The 26483-nt window shown below is 47.1% G+C and overlaps 1 protein-coding gene across 8 annotated transcripts in view; it reads right to left on the bottom strand.

The window, feature by feature from the left end:
- Positions 1-4047: 4047 nt before the first annotated feature.
- The window catches only part of STON2 (stonin 2), a 61372-nt gene continuing 38936 nt past the window's right edge, over positions 4048-26483 (bottom strand). For all 8 annotated transcript variants that reach the window (XM_083166299.1, XM_083166303.1, XM_083166301.1 and 5 more), the window contains 3 exons: positions 10786-12609; positions 8932-9134; positions 4048-7913 (listed from right to left, as the gene is read on the bottom strand). In XM_083166299.1, coding sequence (XP_083022425.1) covers positions 7830-7913; positions 8932-9134; positions 10786-12609 — 2111 coding nt within the window. In that variant the 3' untranslated portion in view covers positions 4048-7829. The remainder of the gene's footprint in view (positions 7914-8931; positions 9135-10785; positions 12610-26483) is intronic.

Raw genomic sequence — 26483 nt, 5'->3', positions numbered from 1 at the left:
TGAAAAATCTGGGAACCGCTACTCTCTTATTCTAAGAATCTATGTATGTTAGCTTCTTGTTAGTATATCCTATTCCAGGGCTGGGCAACACCGGCCCTCCAGATGTTAATGAACTACACATCCCAGGATGCTTTGCATTAGTTTTGCTATGTGGCCATGCTGAAACTGATGCAAGGCATGCTGGGATGTGTAGTTCATCAACATCTGGAGGGCCGGTGTTGCCCAGCACTGTCCTATTCCATGCTGTTCCTAGTATAAAGCACTCTAGGTGCTTATTTGTGTACATATGCTGGAAGTCTCGTGAGAGATTGTTGTGTGCATTCAGTACATGTTACAAGCTGACTGGCAACCATGTTGCCATATAGTATCACTTTGTTATCTCATACATCCAAACATTGGATCCCGAGTTTGTAACAGCAAAGGCCCATACACACTGGGCGACTTTGAGCTGAAAGCCGCGTGTTTGAGCGGCTTTCAGCTCAAAGCCGTCCAGTGTGTATGCCCCAGTGATGAACGGTGAGCGCTGCTGCGTGCTCCTGGATCATCGCTGGGAAAGCCGCTCATCGGGTGGTAATACTAGCCGATGAGCGGCTTTGAGGACGGCTTTGCATAGCTCTGTGCTATGCAAAGCCATCCTCTCCCCTCTGTCGGTGCCAGGCAGGGGGAAAGCCCCGCATTGAGCGGCTTTCCCCCCAACGATGAACGCTATCATCACTGTCCATACACGCTGGGCATAGTCGCCCAGTGTGTATGGACCTTTAGGCCCATACACACTAGAAGATTTTTGCTAAAATCTTTGAAAGATATATCTTTCACAAAGGTAGTGCGTACACACTGAGCTATTTTCCCCAAAGTGCAAGAGATTTTCAGGAGACAAAAGACTTTGCTTAAAATCTTTCATTATAAGGCTATTTACATAATAGTCGGGAATTGAATGCCAAGGGTGGGAGCAGGGGCCATTTTATTCAGTGCATTCCAGTTCTTGGGGCTTGATTGAAAACTGATCGCTGGACTGCATATATTCAGAGCCCAGGGATCAAGTACACGCTGCGCCCACCTTGTGAAATCCCTGCCATGTGCACAACTACAATTGTATTTGCAACCATTCACGTAGGGAGAAATCCATTCACTTGCGCCAGCAATGTATACGATACTGCCATAATAAAATTAGGATTACCACCTTTGTTTTGAGAGATTCCCGTACAGTGGCCCGGCCCACCCCTTGACTCGCCTTTTAAAAAAAAATGTAACCTTTGCTAGAATTCTATTCTTGATTTTGCACACCGTAATGCCACTTACACATTATGCCACACATTGTAATGCCCATTACATGTTATGGCACATACTACGATGGCTATTACACATTATGCCATACACTGCGATGCCCACTACGCCACATACCATAATGCCTATTACACATAATGCCACACAATGTGATACCCATTACATATTATACCACACACCGTAATGGCTATTACATGTTATGCCACATTAGTGCCGCTTACCTACATGTTAATTGCTAGGGGTTTCTTGCTCAATGAGAGCGTCTTCATGCTCGCTGCCTTGCTTGATACCATGGGGGAGTAAAGTGCTCGTTGCCATGAGGGAGTTTAAGAGCGGTGAGAGCAGCAGCCGGGTTGAGAGCATTGTGCAGCAGGGAGCAAAATAGCTGCAGACATGCTTGCCGGGCCCGCTATCTCACCAGGCGGCGCGCGCACACAGTGTCTCACTTTTAGCGCAACTCCGCATCAGCTGCCGCAGAGAGTGAGTAATTAGTGTTGGCACCGCTGCCGGACTCTGCCTGTTCCCGGACATTCTATAAACTGGGAACGCCACCCGTCCGGGCTCCTGACACCGGGCTTAATTATCAGGATGTCCTGAGTAATCCCAGATGAGTGGTAACCCTAAATAAAATATACATTGGTGGGCAGTGGTGGCGGTAATGTATACATGGCTGGCATGTGCCAGCTATGTATATATTACTGGCTTATAAATAACATTGATGCCCAGTGGCACCGGTAATATATAGATTGCTGGCATGTGCCAGTTTACTGGCTTAAAAATCACATTGGTGTCCAGTGGCGTGTATATGCTCCGTGGAGCATTGCAGTCAGCCGGGGCAATGTGCCGGGGGCCGGGCCTTTCACCGAGCTGTGTGGAGACAGAGGGCCTTATTCTAGTTCACTCTTTCTGACAAAATCCTTTTTAGATGGACAAAACCATGTGCACTGCAGGTGGGGCAGATGTAACTTGTGCAGAGAGAATTAGATTTGGGTGAGTTATTTTGTTTCTGTGCAGGGTAAATGCTGGCTGCTTTATTTTTACACTGCAATATAGATCTCATTTTGAAGTAAAACCCCAAAAAAAGAAGGAATTTCCGCACCAGTACCTTTTTTAAGGATTCTCCTCCCCCAGTTATTATCAAAGTTAGGGGAGATCAAGTCTTCCCCTAAACTAGTTTGGAGGGTGCTACCCACTACTTGAAGTAAAACCCCACCTAAATTTAATTCTCTCTGCACAAGTTACATCTGCCCCACCTGCAGTGCACATGGTATTGTCCATCTAATGGTGTGTACACATGGGCCGATATGGCTTCCGATGTTGCCGATATAGTGAACATCAGAAGCCATATCGCTTGCGAGCCCGATAAGCTGCTGATGCGCTCTCCTGTGTGAGCGCAAATCGGCAGCCAAATAGAGAGGGCAGGCAAGACTATATAGTGCAGATCTGCACTATATAGTCAAAATTGTGCCTCTGCAGCATGCCGTGCTATGCGAGTGCCATTACGATCTGATCGCATCGGGACTCGCATAGCACGGCATATCTGCCGTGTGTACACACCATAAGAAGGATTTTGTCAGAAAGAGTGAAGTAGAATAAGGCCCAGAGACACACAGGCCGTGGCGCAGCGGCGTAGGCATATCGGCAGGGTGAGTATGCACCGAAGGGGGCGGGGAGCATGGGAGGGAGCGCGTGGTCAGCTGGGCTGAAAGTGTCTCATCTTTCAGCCTGGCAGCCAGGGCTTAAAGTGGTCATGCAGAGGTGGAGGAACTCATTTCTCTATGCCACCTAATTACCGCCCCTCCCCATCCCCCATTAGGCAGAGACAGGGCCAGTGGTAGGGGTTTTGGCATCCCCCTGCAAACTAGAATGCTTTTCTGTGAGAATTACTGTGCAGGGTCAATGTGGAGGTTAAAATGTTCCACCTCACCATTTGTTCCACCCCGTTCCCCTTCACTTTAACCCCTGCCGGCAGCCATACACACACAGCGATGATAACTCATCCATCATCACTGGCATGCTGGTAAAACCAGCAGATGGGAAACTTTGCTAGCGATGATGCGCGCTCCCGCATCATCGCTAGCAAAGTCACCCATCGGTGGCCCATACACACTAGGCGATTGTCAGCTTCCCTGTTCGTAAAGGGCGTTCGTTTGCACGGGGACCGATGTTTTGTTGCTGCATACGGAGTGTGCATGCACCCACTGCGAATAGTCGTATCGATGGGTCACAGGACAGCTGGCGGGGAGCAGCGGGTAGCAATATTAGCATATGTGAATGCCCAGTGTTTTATGGGCGTTCCCATGAGAATGCTGGGTGTGCTCATGCTAATGAGGCCGTACGGATATCAGCTACCCGCCCACTTCCTTCTGAACGTGCACGCATATGTAAGGGTTCCTCAGAGCACCTTTACATATGGGTGCATGTTCCACATCATTCGATGTTCACCGACCATCGAATGATTTCTCCTGGCTTTGCACATAAAAGTCAGTAAGAACCAGGATGAAGACGGGGCAGGTGGCTAACGTCCTGTGACATCAGCCACCTGCCCCCGGCAGATATTGTCCCACCCGCGTACCCATGGGATTGCCTAGCGTTTTCACGAGGACCATAAAAATGCTGGTCGTCCCCACCACCGTCCACCCCATTCACAAAGGGGAGCTGCACACGCGCATAATAGACATAGCGAGTAAACCAACATCACGCCTCTGGTCCCCCATTGATTTACCAGCACCGCACGCACATTGACAATAACCAGGCCGGACACCTTGTTAATGCTTTATTTGACTTTCTATACATAAAGCAGAGAGCAATCAGTAGTTTCTTTTCCTTAAGGAAATGCTAAAAACAAGAAAAATGTAAATCTGCTGGAACTTTGTGTCATGCCACACTGTGACACTGGGTACATTGTAGGAATTGTCCGTGCTTCACCAAGCGCCCTGCAATTTGCTATATTGCCACACGGGGGAGATAGTGGGTAATACCTGCCAAATTGTACAGTAATACAGTCCAACACTGTCTGTATAGCAGTTGTGCCAGGTTCCTGCAGTGCCCTGTGCCAGGTTCCTGTAGTGCCCTGTGCCAGGTTCCTGTAGTGAATCCAGTGCAATTACAATAAAAGGGAACTTGCAGACGTTGTAATATCCAAACATTATTTTATCATTCTGTAGCCACTCAGTCAGTAACATATAATACAGTTCTTTCTAGAGTACCCCGGGTCTGACATGCCTCTTCCCTGTTATGGATTTATTAAAAAAAAACCTGTTTGTGCTGTTGCTACATTCTGCAAAACAGTTATCCCCCAGTGCTACAGGGGGGGGGGGGGGGGTCAGTTGTTGTTCCCCAACCATAAAATGGAAATGTAGATTCATAAAATACCGCCTGCCCATCTTCAGTAGGCATTTTATTAGCTAATACACCAAGAGGCAGCTGTACCTATGGGGCAGAGATCCGACGCCTGTGTTTTTAAACGCGAAAAAGGTCTCACTTAGAGTTTACATGAAAATGGCGGTCTAAGAAATGTAGGTTGAGTCTTATTCACAAGGCGTACATCTGCGCACAGCACACCCAGCTACAGCGTAGAAATACTTTGCCTTTTGACAGTGTTACTGTGACTATTTATATACAGTTTCATGTAATGAAGTGTCATATGCATAAGAAAGAATAGTGTCCAAACTTCTATTAATAAATACGAAAGTTTCATACAAAAAGTTATCAAATACAAAACACTGTCATTAAATGAATTGGTGATCTTCTCTCCTGCAGTGTCCAGAGGGTTAGAAGCAGCTGCAGCCTGACACAGTGTAACAGGTAAGATCAGGAATAAAGTATTATCAACCAATCAGATAACGCTGCTGCTGTCATCATCATCGTCACCGCGTATCTCTATACCGGGCACCCACAGAAGGCTTGCCTCCTAAGAAGGGTATGTAGAGGTGTCTGATGATGTCACATCTCCCTGTAGCCTGCCCTGCGGTAATTACATGGCACACACCCTTAAGTCTGAGATTTAAGGTATGGTTAAGTTTAAATACAACCACATTTTGGTTGGTACACATGGGCAGAACGTAAAGATGTTTATATCTTACTCTACAGACAGACCTGAGTCCAGCTGTGAGGCCCAGAACCATACAGATGCCTATAACCGCCATACTGGCGTGATCACGGGCACAGGCCGCTTCTTTCAATGCTATAATCACAGCAGGTATACTGTACTGGGGACGGTCTTTTGAGCATAGAAGCGGATACTGCAGTTTGTATATGTAACACCTAAAGACACAGAACATTTAAGGTGGCTGCTTTAAACTGGCTTTGCAGAGGCAGGAATGAACGAGACAACCAATCAAAACGTACTATTTCTGTGAGGACAGCTTCCGATTGGTCCTCTTGCTCACGCTGCCTCTGAGGCTTTACACAGCACCAGAACGGGGCATACAATGAGCTGCACTATGCAGCCCATGACTCCATGAGCTTACATTTGCAGCTTCCCTATCCTACAAATAACCTATGCTGTAAATGCATCTCTTGGAGAGTGCGTATAGCCTTTGGCTTCTTGAAGCTGACTCCATGCCCCCTCGGCCACCTCAAGTGGTTTTTGTGAAATTTAAGCTCTCAGCAGTTAAAAGATTCAGGTAAAGTTTGCAGCGAAAACTCTGATTACTTACACACATTTCTACACAAACGCACGCACGCAGGTGTGCCAATGCTGCATAGCGCAGTATATAATGCGTGCACACACACAGAGAGCCACTCCGCAGGCTCCAGGATGATGCTGGTAACTCAGAATCCTGTCTGCTGCAGGCAGGGTACAGAGGACTTGGGTGCACAAATGATCTTCTTATGGCAATAGATGCAGGATGATAGTAACAGAAATATAAATGCTGTAAACAGTCACCAGCCCATAAAACGGTGCACAGTGAAACATTGATTATAAACATTCAGCAGGCAGCCTTTGGGCCGCTGCAGATAGAGATGGGGGCCTAGGTGTTTCTATTTTTAACCTGCAGGTCGCCCCCTAGATATGCTGCAGTACATTGTGCTCTGGGTCTATGTCCGTGTGTGGTACACCTGGAGGTGACTATTGTGCTAACTTGACATTCCAGAAAACATTCCTGCCCACAGACCAGGACAGTTATGGGCACCTACCTAAAAACAACCTGGGCCTCTGCAGTTACCTCGGGTAATATCTGTGCTTATCAGGATAATTAGTACAGAGACCCAGGCCATGCTAACTTCCCGACAGTGGAGGCTTCCTGTGATTCTGCCTCTGAAAATGGCATCACCTATAAATAGTGAGGAGGGAACCGGGGAGCAATGCCGGCTGCTCCCAGTATTACGGCTTTGGGACAGACGGCCTGATTCAGTTTCATTCACAAAGCACATTTGGTTTGCTAATGGACAAAACCATGCTGCACTGCAGGTGGGGCAGATGTAATGTGCAGAGAGAATTAGATTTGGGTGGGGTGTGTTCAAATTGAAATCTATATTGCAGTGTAAAAATAAAGAAGCCAGTATTTACCCTGCACTGAAACAAAATAACACCCAAATGTAACTCTCTCTGCACCTGTTGCATCTGCCCCCTACAGTGCAGCATGGTTGTGTCCATTAGAGAGAGAATTTGCTTTTGCAAGTGAACCAGAATCAGGCCCCAAATGTGCTTTGCGAATTACCCAGAATCCCCCCCTGAATGGATTGTGTTGCTATCCAGTGTTGTTGGAACAGATGACTCCGGAGCGTTGTCAGACAGTGGTCCATTCACAGCACAGATCTGCACAATGTCCTGGTGTTTTGTGTGGATGGACATTAGTCAGAGCAAAGTCCGAGCCTCTCCCCCCACCTCCAGCAAATAAAGGTCAAGTGATATTCGGAGGGGGGGGCGAATTGAGCACGTGGCGGAACAGCCACATAATAATGCTCCGCAATTGATATGCTAAACCACAAATGCAAGATCTTTTCAGCCTATAAAATGTCAGATACATAGGAGACGATTTAGCCCTTTACGCAGAAATCCCTAAAAATTGCTCCTCTCCTGTGCTAATTAGTTCCACAATGACAATTATTTCCGGCAAACTTCAAGTCCAGTTTGGGATCTTCCTCTGTTTATGCATCGCTCAGTAACGTTTGTGCTTTTCTATTAGCAGAAATAAAATCTTCTCTACATTATTCCACGTTCGTTTTATTACCGGGTTGTGGAGACGCCGCTCGGAGCACCTCCCTCCTCAGGTTATTGGCTAAAGGTCATGCAGTGGGCGGTCTCACATCTCAGGAGTTCTCCCACAGTACCGGTCGCTGTGTCTTCTCAATCCTCAGTTCTCTCCGTGGTATTTTCTGTACGCCCTACGCTTCCTCCTCTAACGCACATGGAAACCATCTAGTGTCACTACCTCTAGCCAACATGACGTTGGAGCTTCAATCCTACAAATGATTACTTGTCACTGAACTTGTGACACACTGGTGCAGTACCCCGGGCACCTTATCACCCTGTGGGTCTAGTGCCGATTGCACCTGTGTGCCCGTCTTAATAATGGTCTACTGGCTTCCCTTGGAAACTATTGTGTGACACATTTGGCGGGATTATCTGCAGCTTCACCCTCCATGTCTGGGTTCAGAGTCTTCTTCTGCTCAATTTCCACCTGATGAGAAGAGAAGAAAGTAAGAAGCAGACCACCACATTCTCACAGGCAGTTATAGGGGGTATATGGGAGGCTTTGGAAGTCATTTTTAGTACATGGTACACTAAACACACAAAGGACCATATCCTGAGTGGCACACAGTTCCTGTAACCTGTCTGTGACTCTATACAGATGCTGATTCAGGGAAGTTGCAAGACTGAAACAACCAATGTCAGCACTCGTGGCATGCTGTAATACAGATTGGTGCATACTTATACCCCACGGTTGGTGACACTGTCGGCACTAGTAACTGCCCCATGACAGGGGCAATTTCTCTGTCTGCTTATGGCCTCCCAGGCATGTGGTTGTGTATGCAGTGTTGTTCCATCACTGAACAGGACATGTTTCTAGCCCCCCACCACACCCCCCAAGAAAGCCCAATCACTTTCCAAGACCTGTCTGATATTGAAAAAACATCAACAACGTGGGGCAGCATGGAGGGATAACAGCGTGCATGGAGGAGTGGAGTTAGGCAGTAGAGAGGCATGAGGCATAGAGCATTCTCTGCAGAGCATACTCTAGCACACACAGGGGCTCTGAGAGATATTACAGGCAGCCATCCCTGTGATCCCTCCAGCACTGCAGTACTGTAATATCCCTGTGATCCCTCCAGCACTGCAGTACTGTAATATCCCTGTGATCACTCCAGCACTGCAGTACTGTAATATCTCTGTGATCACGCAATCACTGCAGTACTGTCATATCCCTGTGATCACACAAGCACTGCAGTACTGTCATATCCCTGTGATCCTGCCAGCACTGCACTACTTTATCATTCCTCTGATCACGCCAGCACTGTAGTGCTGTCATATCCCTGTGATCCTGCCAGCACTGCACTACTTTATCATTCCTCTGATCACGCCAGCACTGTAGTGCTGTCATATCCCTGTGATCCCGCCAGCACTGCTGTACTGTAATATCCCCGTGATCTTTCCAGCACTACAGTACTATAATATCCCAGCTGATACCGGGGTCTCACCTTGTAGAAGTAATGGGCAGAATAGTTAACCCACTTCTTGATTTCCGTCCTGTCCTCCACCGACAGAGAGCGCAAGGCTATCTTGGAAGCCGAGGCTGAGGGCATGTCAAACTCTACCTCCACATGGCGGGCAAAGCTCTGGGGCACCTCCCGGTCTGAGCCCAGCTCCAGGTGGCAGTAGAAGCAGTGAGGGTGACCTGATCCTGTGGTAAATAAAAGGGATAAACTGATTTACACAAGCACTGGACAAATTGTTCTCCCCCATATATATTGGGGTATTGGCTATTATGTGACACATAGATAGTTAGGGGTCAGTCAGGAGTGAGTAGGGTTCTCAGAGCTGGTATCATGGTGAATTTGCACCACCAATTGCCTGTGCAATGCAACTCCCAGCGTATCTGCAGTGCCCGGTGTGCACCCCCATGAGGCAAAACAGCAAGCAACTGGGCAACACGATCCTGCACTGCAGGGGGGCAGATTTAATGTGCAGAGAGTTAAGTTAGGTACAATATAAACTTAATATATATGTTAAATATTTAACATAGGTGTCTATGATGGGAACTGCCCATAGAAGCCCATGTTAAACTATAACATGGGATTCCTATTAAGCCGCAACTCCCCCGGTGCCCACTGCTGGGAGAGGACCCAGTGTCTGACATCACCGGCCATTCGGGGGAGAAGCCCCAAGTGTAATTATACACTTCAGGCTTCTCTGATGGTAAGCAAGATATTTGGTTTTAACCCCTGGATGCCTACATAGAAAGAAAAGGACGTGATCTATTCTGGCTTAGTTGGTGAGTATAATTTCTTTCCTTAGGAACCCGACTGGATTCTACTGGACAAGAGGATGGGCCCACGGTGGAATCCATAGGTAAGTATTTATGAGTGACTGTAGTATGAATGAAAGTTTTATTTTTCTTATGTGCGTGTGTGTGTGTGTTTTATTTCACTATTGGTTTTGTTGTAGAACCAGGGGGCCCTTTAATGCCCCGCATGCTGGGACTTGTGGTTCTCCAAGTCCCTGCATGCGGGGGATGCTTGCTGGGACTTGTAGTTCCACAACAAAACCCAAAAGTTTATTGTTCTATTTTTACACCAAAATATCAGCCCAATGCCCACCACCCAGGGGCATCGGGGACAGCCCCAGGGGTTATTCTGGAGTGATGGTCCCTGCTTGGGCTGACCAGTCAAAGGGTTAATGCTTTGGCTGGTTGAACTTGTATAAAAAGTTCTCTCCGGCTGTGGCATTACCCTGCTGGCTGTTTGGGACTGGTGCTGGTTTTAGAAATCCTGGAGAACCCTGTTTATTGTCGCCCTGAATTTCTAAAACCAGGACCGGTTCAATGGGCGGAGGAGGGTGAAAATCCACACTGTTTTCCTTACTGGTACAGATATGTAAATAAATGCAGTAACTGCATTTGGTGCAGCTGTCAGCATTAAATGCCAGTATCCCAGTTATGTCATCGGGGCTATTCAACTGGTCCTCCGCCCTTACACTGTCATGTAACAATTGGCACTGGCTAAAGAGGACAGATCAAATGTTTATTTTTCTGATAACTGCGCTTGTAATATGTGGACTAACAGTGATCGAGGGCCTGCACTGGCAGTATGCACGCAGTTAGCCAATGACGGAAATGCATTGTCTTCACACAGCAAGGAGAGTTCCTCCAAAAATCAGATGTAGCATTAGCATAAAGACACAGACGCAATGCGGCACAATACTCAGTCACCGCAGCGCCCACCTCTGTGTCAGGCCTCCACTCTTCAAGCTTTTGCTCACTTCAAAATAACTAGTTGCATAGACCACAAGATACGCTGGAGGTGTAAAGAGTTAAGGTATACAGTTTGTCTTACCTGAGTTTTTATCAGGCAGTCTGCTAATTCGCCACACGATGGCGTTGTAGGCATGCTCGTATTTAGCGGTTCCCAGTGTAACTCTCATGGCCGGTTCTGAACCAGACAGGCTGGGAGAGCCAAAACTAGCTTCCCTGTTGACTTTGGCCTTCAGAGACCTCTCCCCTAATACACTGTCTCTCCGGAAATAATTTACCCACTCCTGGGGAACTGGGTGTCGAATAGTGACATTTTCGCAGGGAACCTGTGAAAGACTGTCTCGGTTGGTGGAGAAGCCTGTGGACATGACTAACCAGCTTTGTAGCTCAACCTCAGCCCCACGAACACATGCCTGGGTTCTGAGTGTGAAGGGCAAGGTCTTTTCTGAAAACACGGTCCTAAACCTCATTAGTTCAAATCTGCAGGCGTCCATTGGAGTGAACACTACCATCCTGGAGCTGTGGAATGCTTCTTCGTCTGCTGAGGCATGGAACTGGCAGTCGTGGAGTCTCACCCACTTTGTGGTGGTAGTTGGCATGATGTCATGTCTGGAGACAACTTCGTTGCCTTTAATGAGAACATCGTTGAGCCCTATCGTGCAGTCCGCCATTCCTGAGATGAAACTGAGCACATGAATGTGTGTGAGCACAGAGTGTTGGAGAATCTGGTTGTCTCCTTTGCCCAGGATTCCCCGAAATTCATCTCTGACATCCAAAGTGATCTCTTCTTCATTGTAATTTTGGTGAACAGTGCTGAGGTCTACTGTGGCAACTCGGTGGAACAGAACATCTTGGATGGAGGAGATGATACTTATAAAATCTGAATAGTCTGTTGTTCCCAACTTAACAACCTGTTCTTTCTCTCCCGTGTGAGTGATAAGAGGCATCGGCTGGTACTTTCGTTTCTCCTTATACACCACCCGGTCGATGCGGACTGTATGAATCCTCCCGTTATCATCATAGTTTTGAAGTTTAGGATCAGAAATCTCATGGTTGACCTCCAGATGAAATTCCCTGAATGGCTTTTCCAAACCCTTTTCGTAAAACATCTGCAAAAACCCAGTCTCTGTGACTTTAACATAGATGGGACCCCAGTGTCTCGACGACATAATATTTTTCTTCTCTGGAATCCTCAGCATCATTGGCCAGCCATCCTTTGGTTGAGGCTTAGTAAAAGTTAGACATGGGCCAAGAGGCTCATCAAATTTCAGAGGATCGTCAGGTAAGTCAGGGCTGCAAGGGGAATCTGGGTCTTCAATTTGAATCTGCTTCAGTTGTTCAACGGCGTCCGCCTGCAAAGCCTTTTTCCTGTAGTCTTCAAACTGTTCGGTATCAAGTTCTTCAGCGAGGATGGAGATGGAATTTCTTTGGCATGAGTCTGCCCCACTAGATACTGAGGAGCGTTGAGAACGTCTCTCCTGCTCCTCAAAGAAGGTGCTGAATGGATTGATTGGGGATGGCTGGACATCTTTTAAGGCCTCATCTAGGAATGGATTGGGGGCCTTTGTAGGAGTGGAATTTAATGAAAGCTGTCTATGTAATGAGGAGAAGTCAAGTCTTTGAGCCCTGGAAAGGTCAACCAGCGAGCTCTTGGGTCGTTCTCTCTTTCTTAAGGAACCAGTGGCATTGCAGGTTCTCTCAGGTGTAGAAGGTGATTTTGTACTGTCTGTTGGGTTCCAGGTGGATTCCTTTGGACAAGGTGCAGTAGTTTCATCTTCGAAAGTGACCCAGCTTGGGAATCGAGACCTTGTGGCCGTTCCTGTGTGACCGTTGACTGTGCAGCTGTTGGCTGGCCAAGTAGAGGGCTCCATATCTAGCGCCTCATCATCCTGGAAAGAGGAGTTATCTGTGAGGAGAATAAACAACACAATTAATATGCAGTTGTCACTCAACTTGTCTGAAAAACAACATTTCTCAGGAATTTATGAAACACTGTAGATAAAAACAAGGCAGTGTTACTTCATCAACACTCCACAGTGCACATTGTGTAAACAGGACACTATTAGGCCGGCAGAGTTCCAGAGTCTCTGTGTGAAGTTCAGGAGCTGTGACCTCTCCCATCACAGGGGCCGGATTCAGGAAGAGACTGTGACAGGAGCTGGGAATGCATGCAGAGATAAGAGATAGAGGAAGAGCAGACTCGCAGGACACTCAGCTGTGCTGCTGAGAGACGTCAGGTCCAGGAAGAGGAAGGCGCATTGCTGGCTCTGGGTCTCAGTCCAGCTTTCCTAACCATTTATATACAAGTGAAGAAACAAAGGTATTGTGGAAACAGGGTCTGCATATGCTGGGGTTCCACTTTCCACGCTGTGACACTCATAGCAAAACTGATAACAATGGCAAGATCTGCCAATGTGACACTTCCAGAAAGACTACCTTACCTGCAACTCAGGTGACTTCACTCTCACCTCTATCAAACCTCAGCATACTTCCCAACTTGTATAGGTTCCAAAGCGGGACTTGCCACACCACAGAGTTGTGGCCACAACGGGATGGGGCAGAGGGGCATTGCCGTGCAACATTACGTTGTCATTTTGGGGGAGTACCCAGCACTACCTGAGCAGCTGGGCAGCCCCCAGCTGGGAGAGGGGATCAGTGGCTGTTTTGTTGAGCAGGGTTGATGACAGGCTGATTCACCGTTTTAGTCAAAAAATCGCCGTACAGCACGAAAATAGCACAAAATCGCCATAAAACATGGCGAATCAGCCTCATTGAATACTGCCCACTGACTCAGGGTCACCGTCCTGTACTCCTGTGCTGCCACGCTGGACCCTCACCCACTGGCAAAAGCTGCACAGTGTCCCCCACCCTCCTCTTTAGTCCCCCTTATGCCCACACACCCCTATCACTACCCAGCCTCCTGTTTTCCTGTGTCGTGACCTCCGCCAGTGGGGAGCCGCTGACCCAAAAACACCCTACTATACTATTGCGCACACACACACACACACCTAAACAACCACTTTTTAATTAAACAAAACAATACACACCCCCTTCCACATCATATGCTCTCTATTTAACAAATTTCACCTATAACTCAAGTTGCAATACAGGCATCTTTCATACAATTCTAACCATATTTCTCACAATGCAAACGTTCACAAATTAAGGGGGCGCACCCCCTTATGACGGTGTGAAGAGCGCCCACAGGGCGCGAAGAATCACCTAGTTTATTATACACTGCTCAAAAAAAAATAAAAAGGGAACACTTAAACACAATGTAACTCCAAGTCAATCACACTTCTGTAAAATCAAACTGTCCACTTAGGAAGCAACAATGATTGACAATCAATTTCGCATGCTGTTGTGCCAAACGAATACACAACAGGTGGAAATTATAGGCAATTAGCAAGACACCGCCAATAAAGGAGTTGTTCTGCAGGTGGTGACCACAGATCACTTCTCAGATCCTATGCTTTATGGCTGATGTTTTGCTCGCTTTTGAAAGCTGGCGGTGCTTTCACTCTAGTGGCAGCATGAGACGGAGTCTACAACCCACACAAGTGGCTGGGATGCGGTCATTTGGTCGACAGCATTATGGTCGACACCATTAGGTCGACATGGGAAAAGGTCGACATGGGAAAAGGTCAACAGGTCATTAGTTCGACATTGTCTAGGTCGATAGTCAAAAGGTCGACATGGGGTTTTCACAGTTTTTTTAGCCGCCATGTGTCAACAGGTGGTATTTCATGCCCTACCATCCATTAGGGCATGGTGGGAGAATAAAATAGTGTGCCGAGCGTAGCGAGGCACCGTGCCTGACGCATTGCGAGTGCAGCGAGTGATGCAGTGCACTTTAAGCTGTGTCCATGTCGACTGTGTTGACATGTAGGTAAAAAAACCGTGAAAAACCCCTTGTCGACCTTTTGACTGTCGACCTAGACAATGTAGAACTTACGACCTGTCGACTTAGAACCATGTCGCCCTAATGGTGTTGACCCAATGACTGTCGACAATAATGCTGTAGACCAGGCATGTCCAACCTGCGGCCCTCCAGCTGTTGTGAAACTACACATCCCAGCATGCCTTGCCATAGTTTTAGCATTCCCTAATATCAAAACTGTGGCAAGGCCTTCTGGGATGTGTAGTTTTGCAACAGCTGGAGGGCCGCAGGTTGGACATGCCTGCTGTAGACCAAAAGATCCCAAACCAAGTGGCTCAGGTAGTGCAGCTCATCCAGGATGGCACATCATTGCGAGCTGTGGCAAGAAGTTTTGCTGTGTCTGTCAGCGTCGAGAGAATGGAGGTGCTACCAGGAGACAGGCCAGTACATCAGGAGATTTTGAGGAGGCCGTAGTAGGGCAACAACCCAGCAGCAGGACTGCTACCTCCACCTTTTGTGCAAGGAGGAACAGGAGGAGCACTGCCAGAGCCCTGCAAAATGACCTCCAGCAGGCCACAAATGTGCATGTGTCTACTCAAACGGTCAGAAACAGACTCCATGAAGGTGGTATGAGGGCCAGACGTCCACAGGTGGGGGTTGTGCTTACAGCCAAACACCGTGCAGGATGTTTGGCATTTACCAGAGAACACCAAGATTGGCAAATTTGCCACTGGCGCCCTGTGCACAGATGAAAGCAGGTTCACACTGAGCACGTGACAGATGTGACAGAGTCTGGAGATGCCAAGGAGAACGTTCTGCTTCCTGCAACATCCTCCAGCATGACCGGTTTGGCAGTGGGTCAGTAATGGTGTGGGGTGGCATTTCTTTGGGGGGCCGCACAGCCCTCCATGTGCTCCCCAAAGGTAGACTAACTGCCATTAGGTACCGAGATGAGATCCTCAGACCCCTCGTGAGACCATATGCTGGTGCAGATGGCCCTGGGTTCCTCCTAATGCAAGACAATGCTAGACCTCATGTGGCTAGCAGACATCATGTCTCGCTCCATCCACCATCGCCACTTTGTACCACAGACTGTCCAGGAGTTGGCGGATGCTTTAATCCAGGTCTGGGAGGAGATCCCTCAGGAGACCATCCGCCACCTCATCACTACTGAGCCTCATTTTGACTTGTTTTAAAGGACATTACATCAAAGTTGGATCAGCCTGTCATGTGTTTTTCCACTTTAATTTTGAGGGTGACTCCAAATCCAGACCTCCATGGGTTAATAAATTTGAATTCCAATGATAATTTTTGTGTGATTTTGTTGTCAGCACACTCAACTATGTAAAGAACAAAGTATTTAATAAGAATATTTCATTTCTTCAGATCTAGGATGTGTTACGTTAGTGTTCCCTTTATTGTTTTGAGCAGTGTATATGTCCGTATTGAAGACCTAAGTAGAAAACGGCCTTTAAAAATATGAATTTCCTATAAACAGGCTGCCTGAGCAAGGGCCTGGTCTTTCTTTTTGCCCCCCCTCCTTCCAATGACAGGTGGTACATTCCTAGTTGGATGACTTGGTAAAAGAGCCAGGTCTTATGAGAGTAGTAAAATAAACAATACTTTGGGGATATTAGAGAAAAAGTGGATTTTCTGTTGACTCTGCTTCGGTTTCCATAGAGAATAACTCTTCTGTGATACACAGATGCTTTACAGACCGTATAAGACGAGGTGCTGTTCGTATTTTTAGCACAAATACTGTTATCTGTCCGCCCACCCAGTACATACATCGGAGCTGGTCCCCATTCTGCTTTATCATGCTGTACTGTTACCACAGGCCAGCGGCGTCAGAAGCATTTTCTACGCCCTGACGCAGTTAGCGAGCGCATGCAATACAGCGCATGCAAGGATTTATGCATTGCTACATAACTCCGTCCTTTCTTGAGCCGAGTGCATCCTTGCCGGTTTTGTCTTTGCATGAAATGTGCGTTTTGGGGAGAGAATTGTCAGTGACAATGCGATTGCCCAGAACTGTTCTATCTGGTCGCGGGCGTGTAGTGTGAGTTCTGTGCTAGTCTGAGTCATGGATACAGGGACGTTTCAACTGTTTCTTATGTGACGCTTGTGACGCTTGAGCAAGTACCAAGGGCTGAACTCAGTTAGACCTGTTCAATTCATTCAATTACAGACCCTATTCCTCATCTGTTACATTAACCTGAGCAGGATGACCCTGTGTGATAGAAAACTCTTGTAGTCTTTAATAAACTTGTGATCAGTCTCTTTGCATCTGTAAGATGTGGTCACGCCCTTATTGGACCCCACTTGTGTTTCAAATAGTGAGAACAATATACAATGCTACCTTTTGTGGCTTGTGACCCAGGGCAGAAGTGCACGTTCAGCTTCGTCTGTCTCCTAAAATATTTGTACTGTTCTACTTATGTGATTTCAAGTACCTGTACTGCTTGGAAAGTAGGGTGTAACCCCCGCTGCGCCTTGTTTTTGTGTTTGGAGGGGTGTGCAAAAAAATAATTTAACTAGGACGGCCATCGACTATTGAGTATTCATATTTATCGATGGTATATGGCCAATGTAGAATACGTTCCCCCATCGATGGCACGGCATAACCAATTTTGTTTTTTATTTTTTAAACAAGATGCTGTGACACGGAGCATGATCCGACAATGTGTCTTTGGACACAGCAGCGGATCAGAGAAGCTGGAAGGAGGAGTCTGTTTACACAGGACGCCTCCTGCGCTATTTGCATATTTTCATACAGCAGCTGTGCCAAAAGAAGCTTCCGTGTCCACCTCTGAACCAGGACCTCAGTGCACACCAAGAACAGTTCATGCCCTGAACCTCCAAGGGGACACTTGTTGCATCTCCCAGTTGCCCTTTAGCAAATAATAGAATCTTCCCGGTATAAAACAAAGCATCACCGCTTGGACTGGAGCTCGCCTGCGTCTGTTTACGAGCAGAGGACAGAGGGGAGGACACACAGCAGAGGGGATGACAGAGTGCTGGGACAGCTGCTCCTGTTTATGAACCTTCCTCCTGATCAGTTCCTGCCCGTCTTGCTATTAATAGGTTGCAGGTTAAAGGTTTATAGAACTTGGCATCATAAGAGGCGATGTGACCTGTGCCAGGGCCACAGCATCAGTATATCCATCAGTTTAGTAGCAGCACTGCCCACAACACGCTCACTGCCCACAACACGCTCACTGCACGCCTCCCTGCATGTGTCTGAAGTTACACCTGCAGCGCTGCAAGGACGCAGTTGGGACCATAGGCCTAATTAGGACCAGACCGGGCGATCAAGTATACGCCACCCTGTCAGAGAGATATCCCGCCCCATGCAGGGCTGGGAACATCTTAGCACGACTTGTGAAAATTACCACCCACAAATGCCGGCTTCCTGTCAGTGACCTTGTGTAGGCCAGCAATAAAAAAGTATCAGGACTTTATCACAGGTCGGCCTTGCACACACTTACTACGGGTCGTACAAATGCGCAGTCTATCGATAATCGTCTGTGAATTTGCAGTCCTGGATTAGGTCTGAAATAGGCCCCTTCAATGGATACACCATCCATTGAAGGGACCTAATTGAGACGATGATGTGACTAGCGCACACTACGTACAACAAGATGACTAGAAGTAATATGCATTATACAGTATGTGGCGCTAACATGTAACACACAACATACGTGTTATACAGATATATCAAGTATTATGCATCGTGGTCATATGTAACATGACGTGGTCACCAGAAGGAACATGCATCACATGTGACCACCAGATAAAACATGCATCATACATGGTTGCAAGATGCCACATGCCTCATATGTGGTTACTAGATAGAACATGCATAATACGTGGTCATCAGATGCAACAACCAGCATGCTTACTAGTTGGTGCACGCATCGTATGTGGCCAGCAGATAGAACATGCATCATACACGGTCACTGGATGGAATATGCATCATACAGTACGTGTTTAATAGATGAAACAGGCATCATATCTGGACAGAGATGGAACATGTTTCATACATGACCAAAATATGGAACATGCATAATATGTGGCCAACAGATGGGACATGCATCATACGTAGCAATCAGATGGAACATGCATCATACGTGGCAATCAGATGGAACATGCACCATACGTGGCATCCAGATAGAACGTGCATTATACACGGCCAATAGATAGAACATGCTGTGGCTGCCTCTCTATTTGCTAATCAATGTGGTTTCACAGCGAGATCCAGATTAGATGAGAGCTGGCACCGGGAGCTGACTCCTGGGAACTTGGTGGTTAATGACACATTTCTGGTGTAACCGGCTGCTTCCATCCACAGAGGCCTCCTGTGTGCGGAGATAATCAGCAGCGGCTCTCACTATGGGCCCGATCTCCCATCCAGTATGTAACCTCTCCCTGACATGTCACCCCCATCCTGTCCTGCAGATGTCAGCATGGATTCCGGCCAAACGTCAGGAAATGCCTCACACTGTGACACATGGACTCGCCAGAGCCCTCGCTGTCACTGACTGCCATTAGCAGGATATGGGGACACAGCGGCAGCACTATGATCATTGTCATTACTATTATATAGGGTCAGTGCCTTTAGGGGAATAACAAAGCTTTGTGTGTGTTATACTCACCACTGTTATTATAGCACGGACGGTGTAATGGTTAGCATTACTGCCTCACAGCGCTGGTGGGTTGATTCCTACCAAGGCCCTAACTGTGAGGACATGGTTTGTAAGGGCAGATAAGCACTTGGCCCATCAGGTCTGACCCTCGTTTATACCCCTTTTCCATCTGCAAGCCGGGTCGCACCCAGGATTTTGTACCCGGCTACAGCCTAGGTGTGACCCAGCTTGCAAACCCATTCACACTAGAGTCCCCACCCGGCATAATGCCGGGCGGGTGACGTCATCGGGAGGTGGGGTCGGGGAGGCGCTGGGAGATGAAAGCATCTCCCAGCACCGGCTTTTGCACTATAGTGAACAGGACCCAGGTCGCATCGACCCCGGTTACACTACACAGTGACCCTGGATGAACCCGTGTTCAACCCTGGTCGCTACCTGGGTAGAAATGCCGGGTCTCACAGGGAGCGTTTCCACCTTCCTAAAATCCCGGGTTTTGCCCGCTCCCGTGCAAAAACCCGGGATATTTAGGCTAGTGGAAAAGGGGTATTACACTTCACCCTTACCCGAGTCTGCCTGTGTCACACAGTCTGGGTGTAAGTTATCAAAAGTCACTTTGTTCTTAGGGGTGAATTTATGAAGCTTTGAGAAGTGTTATCTATCCCCATAAAGAACGTTATGAGCAAGGTGATAATGGTTCAGCCAATCAGCTACAGTATGTAAATTGACAGGTAAGAGCTGATTGGCTGAACCATTATCACCTTGCTCATAACGTTCTTTATGGGGATAGATAACACTTCTCCAAGCTTCATAAATTCACCCCTCAGTTCCAAGAGCTCCACAAGGTGCTGGGGAAGGGATGTGTTGGGGAGGTGAGTCCGGATCTTCGTAGATCCCCCTCCCTTTCCATACGAGCGGCACAATGAGGTCAGGTAGTGTGATGAGACGGAAACCCCTCAGACCAGCAACAATGACTGAGATGCATTTACTGTCGGAGGCATTGAGTGCAGCAAGGCGCGGAGTCATTACTATAGAACTTCTCTTACATCCTATATTTTGCCCGTCATTGTAAGAAGGTTCCCTGATGCCCAAAGGCTCAGTACACAAAGAGCTCTCTGAGTCCCACGTCCACGTTACAGGCTTAACAAATGAAGTGGAGATTTTCCGCACTCCAGGGCTCATTTGTCTATTCCGGATATTTTTGGACCAAGCGTTCTCAGGACCAACAATGAAGCTCCCAGAACGGTTATAATTACACAATGCCCATAATCGGAGGGGCAGAAAGCAAAGGGTCCCCCGCACGTCTCTGCCTGCAGTATACCCACACTTGTAACAGTGACATAGGAATAAATAGGTTTTTGAAATAATAGGATTTTGCTACATGCTCGGACCACCTCTTCTTCTGTCTGGTGACAGCTGTCACAGGCAGCCCCTCCGGACAAGGACACCCCTGGACCGGACACTACAAGATCCGGAGTGCAGTTTAATGTCCATTATGGCATTCCGGGGTCTTGTCTGGGTAGGGTATTCACCCATACCCTCCAATAAGTATCTCCCCCCCATCCCTAACCTTCCTGCAGCCTACCCCCCCCCCCCCCCCCGCAGCCTAGCTAACCCAAATCCTCCCCGCTAGTGCCCAACCTACCCACCCCACGGCCTAAACCCCCTTCTTAAGGGGCATACACACGGAGCGATTTTGTGGTATTTTCTAAGCAATCTGATTAGATTGCTTAAAAAGTAAGCACAGATCTCTCTGTGTGTATGCCCCGAGTGATTAATTATCTCCTGCTAAGTCAGTGCATGCTTTCAAAATCTAGTCAAATTGCTTAGCAAGTGACTGCAAATCTCTCTTGTGTACAGAATGAGAGCTACTGATCGCAATCTCTCATTCTGAACCACTACCCAGCCTTTGTTTGCTTAATCGGTAGATTGATAGAATTCCATTATTTGTCCTACAATAGAGAAATTTGCAATTTTTACAGCAAGGTTAAAAGTACAGATAAGAGTAAAATAGCATAATAAGAACACACAGGATAATAAGTCCAAACAATATAAATCTAGAATCTAAAGGGGTGTACACACGGGGAGATTTTGACTAAGCAATTTTGGGAGAGATTTTGGCAATGATAGCCTATGATCTAGTCAAAATTGCCTTGTCTGCACAGTCACTCTATGCTAAGCAATCTCTGCTAGACAGTACTGACTAAGCAGGAGAAAAATAGGGAGATTTTGGCTAACCTTCTAGGAGATTTTGACTATCTACTCAAAATCTCCTGATAAAAGTTCTCAGTGTGTACACCCCTTAAGAACATGTAGGTCTACTACAGACCATGAGAGTTGTACATTCTAATCGCAGCAGGAAGAAAAGACCTGCGGTATCTCTCTGTTGAGCATCGAGGGTGAAGCAACCTATCACTGAAAGAGCTACACAGTTCCGTCAAATATTCTGGAGTGGGTGTGAAGCAATATCCAATAAGGATGTTATCTTGCTAATCATTCACCTCTCTCCCACTCTCTCTACAGAATCCCACTATCTATAAGCAAAAGCTTATTAGCACAAATCTTTGCATGTGTATGCCCATTTAGTGCCTAACCTCCAGGACATGATACATATAGAGACATCATTCAATAACTATATATCACATATATCGGTGTGATTAGGCAACAGACACATCAATAAAATAAACTTTGTAAAGCAATTTAGGGAGATGACTTAATGGGGATCCCCGTCACCCGTCCATTCTGCCTGTGCCAAACTCTCCGGTACATCCTAATAATAATAATAATAATAATAATAATAACAAGAAGTGGATGTTACAGTATATGGGGATTATTTACCTCTCTGTATAAGCATCCAGCACGTGAAGCGGGAAACCTTGATGCAGAGATTTAGCCCTGGGGGTGTACGTGTGTGTGTGTGTCAGGAGAACCCCAGTCCTAACAAGTTAGAGGATTAGTAATAGGGCAGGGTGGCCTGCGGGGTACAGATGCTGACTAACTTTCCATTGTTTCCACTAAGTAATGGACTAAACAGCACCTGGCGCCAAGTCTTTACACCAGTCTTCTAACTGAATTACCGTCTGAATAGAAGGGTGTTGGGATAGATATACAATAAAGGTACATTAGACAATAGTTAAACTACAACAGTTCACAGCTATACGGTATAAGGGCACATCTGTAACAGCCAGAGCCATTGTAACTGCCGCAACCAGTGGCGGATCCAGGGGAGGTGAGGTAGCAAAGTTCGAATTCAAATTGGGTTGCCCCAACAACAGCCAGCGAGTCCGGCTGGAATGGCAGTTGGTGTGGCTCCCCTGTTTGAATATTGAAATATGCTGCAGCCCCTATTCTGGAGCTGCCTCTCGTCGTATCACTTCCGAGTTTTGCTTTTTACCTCCCACAAAATGCTCGCTGAATGACAATCACTCTGCGTCCAAATCCTCAATGTTAATGTCATGCGCAATACAAAACAAAATCACTTGCAAACCTCTGCAAAGCACCACCTCTGAATCAGCCCCCTAGTGTGTTATATTAGACAAGTGCTGGATACACAGAAACTTATCTTCATCGTTTGCAATGATAAAGTCTTAGCAGCCACAGAACTATAAATCTCTCTGTGGCAAGAATCCCACCAATCCTTTTCCAGGAATGAGGTTTCCTGTTGTCTTAATATTATATATAATTATATCTGCAACCAGCACCGCCCCATCTGGGGCCTGTTATTCCACTCTGTGCTGGGCTGGAATATTGAAGGGTGGGAGATTGAAAGTCCTGTTCCCCAGCAAAACAGGGCATGTGCTGGGCCCATGTCTGTACACAAGCCGTCATACAGAAGGACCACAGCACACACTGGTCTCTTGTGAGGGTTAGTAATACATTTATAGAGACGGAGCCTGGCGCTGAGTGGGCTCCTGGGGCACACAGACACAGGGCGATGTACATATGGAACACCAGTGTGAGATAATCAGGGAGGGTCCCCAGTTCTGTGCTATGTGAGGTGGATCTGGATGTGACCTTAGAAGTAACAGCATTGGTCACAAATGTGGGACATCTGCTCTGGTAATCCATGTCCCCGACACACTGCTGTTACTCTCTGTCTGTAATTCCTGGGCGCAGTCCTGAATTATCTGGATGTAGGGGTTCTGTGATGTAGACTGTTGTGATGTATGGAAGCTATGATTATACTTGCCTACTTTTGAAAGCTAGTTTCAGGGAGATTATAGTTGGTAGCAGAATTTTGCGCAGGGCCCCATTGAAAGGGTGTGTCATGCTCCGCTTAAAGGGCGTGTCTAGTTCCATATATGGAGAAATTGTGAAAACAGATTGTGAACGTGGCACCTAGAATCGTTGGTGTGTACTTCTACATCTGGGAGGAATCTTGGAAAATGACTTATATCCAAATGTAGATGAGCCCCAGAGCAGTTAGTAAGAGCTACTATACTTGGTATAGTGCTAGGAAATGGTGCTGATGATTCACTGTAAATGTATTTTTCTCTCATTTCTTTTTTTCCCCTTTTTACCCCAAAAATGTAACAGTGTAATGTAGGCTAGGTGAAATGAGGGAGATTGCTAGACTAATCTGGGAGAGAGGGAGATTGCTGCTATTTCAGGGAGTCTCCTGTAGAATGCAGGACGGTACGCAACTATGGCTATGATGTAGGGGTGCTGTGATGTAGAGTGTTATAATGTATGGATGCTGTGATGTAACTTGTTGTGATGTAGGGGTGCCGTGATGTAGAGTGTCGTGATGTATGGATGTTGTGGTGTAGAGTGTTGTGATGTATGGATGTTGTGGTGTAGAGTTTGTGATGTATGGATGTTGTGATGTAAGTGTGCTGTGATGTACAGGGTGATGCAGTGTAGGTGTGCTGTGATGTATGGAGTGATGTGCTGTGATTTATGAGGTGCTGTGCTGTTGGGGGTGCTGAGATGTAGGGGAGTTTGGTGATGTACAGTGATGTCATGCAGGAGGTGCTGTGATGTAGGGTGTTGTGGTGTAGAATTATGTCATGTAGTGGGTGCTGTAATGTAGGTTGTGCTGTGATGTAGGAGGTGCAATGATGTAGATGGTGCTGAGATTTAGGGGAGTGCTGTGGCGTAGAGTGATGTCATGCAGTGGGAGCTGTGATGTAGGAGTCCCTGTGGGGTATGCTGCTGTGGTGCAAAGTGATGTCACGTAGGTGGTGCTGTGATGCCGTGGGTACAGTGATGTAGGGTGCTGTCGTGTAAAGTGATGTTATGTGAGTGGTGATGTGATGCAGTGGGTACTGTGATCAGGCCGCCGAGAGGGAGGTGGTTACTAATTTCCCAGGCTTGCTGGAGGGGCCCTGGTCCGACCCTTCCTCCCCCCCATACCTTCCCCCTATGTCCCTCCCGGGCAACATCAGCACACACCTATAGCATGTGCTGTGCTGACAGCAGGCCTAGCATGAGCATCTCACTGACAGCGTGAGAGCTCATGCTGAGCCTGCTGTCAGCACAGCACATGCTGTAGGTGTGTGCTGCTGCTGAGGTGTGTGTGTGGCGTTTGAGGGACTACGTCAGAGTGTTTTTTCACCCACCTTAAACATTTTGGGGGCGTGGCCTAATCACAGGAGGTGACCATGCCTCCAGTGTTTAGAGCAGGCATGTAGGGTGCTGTGGTGTGAAGTGATGTCACGTAGGTGGTGCTGTGATGCAGTGGGTGCTGTGATGTAAAGTGTTGATGTGTAAGTGGTGCTGTGATGCAGTGGATACTGTGATGTAGGGTAAAGTGATGTCACGTAGGTGGTGCTGTGATGCAATGGGTACTGTGATGTAGGGTGCAGTGGTGTAAAGTGATGTCACATAGGTGGTGCTGTGATGTAGGGTGCTGTGGTGTAAGGTACTGTCACGTAGGTGGTGCTGTGAGGCAGTGGGTACTGTGATGTAGGGTGCTGTGGTGTAAGGTACTGTGGTGCTGTAGGGTGCTGTGGTGTAAAGTATGGTCATGTAGGTGGCGCTGTGATGCAGTAGGTACTGTAATGCAGGGTGCTCTGGTGTAAAGTAATGTCATGTAGGTGGTGCTGTGATGTAAGTGGTGCTGTCATGCAGTGATATATGAGGAGCTTAGATGCAGCTGCGGCGGTCACATTAAGCTTGAGAGGTGATTTTCTGATTACACAGGATATCACATGTAACACTGGGGACTGAAATCCTGAAACAATAATTTTCCCTTTTGGCGTCCTCACGTATGCAGGGCTCTGTGTAACTCAGGAGGGGTGAACTTGGCTCTGTCACGTTCTGAATCATTGCACAGCCACAAAGCATTGCTCATTAACTACTTCAGTGCCGCTTTCTCCCTACGTAACCTCGTGTAGTTGGCAGAGCGGGCAGTACTGGAGCTTAACACTTGGCGCACTGTTGGCACTACAGCATGTGCCCACCTGGAACTTATCTAGCAATTCTAAGCTGCAGGCATTGCAGGTGGATTTGCCCTGAATTAGCCATTGTGTAGCCTAGTTGCGCATGCTACGCTATGCAGTTCCCGGCCGCTACGCTTGTACAGGAAAAGATAAATCACTGGCAAATGCAGAACCTCACCAAAATAAAAAGAATCAATACACTGAACATAAAACCATTGTTTGCAGCCCCGTAAATACTCTGCTCCAGGCATTATTATTACTATTTATACTTTATGACTGGAGGAGCCTGGTGACTATTATCGGAACCATCTGGACCTGTTTTAGCCATTTTTCTAATAATTCGGACCCTTACGGGTATATTTACTTACATTTATTTACTGCTGCGGGATTTAAAAAGGCAAAAAAACATATAGTTGTGTATTTAATGTTAGTGACCTTTTAAATCCTATGGGCAAAACTCACCAACAAATTTGTATATATGTATATATGTATAATATATATATATATATATATATATATATATATATATATATATATATATATATATATATATACACAGTTCCAAGCACTGCCGGCACTCAATAGGTCATCTGGACAGCTTGCTCCTGGTGCCAGAGCGGAATAATACCATAGAAATCCAATGGTCGACACGGACGAAATGACGGCACTCAGGAGACTGTTTAGCAGCGGCGGAACACGTCCTCCGACGTTTTCATACCCCCACTATCCACGTCGGTGTGGAGTTTATTTCATATAGTGTGGTGAGCACAGCACGCCACCGAGCCCGAAGTGTGGCGAGGGAACGCGGAATACATGTAAAGTAATCCGCGTGCGCTCGCCACGCTTTGGGTTCGGTGGCTATATGGGCTCGCCA

Source organism: Crinia signifera, chromosome 12 (assembly GCF_055691185.1).
Source record: "Crinia signifera chromosome 12, ASM5569118v1, whole genome shotgun sequence".
Classification (NCBI taxonomy): domain Eukaryota; kingdom Metazoa; phylum Chordata; class Amphibia; order Anura; family Myobatrachidae; genus Crinia; species Crinia signifera.
Note: the sequence above shows the minus strand (reverse complement) of the source record. Positions and strands in the feature narration are given on the sequence as shown.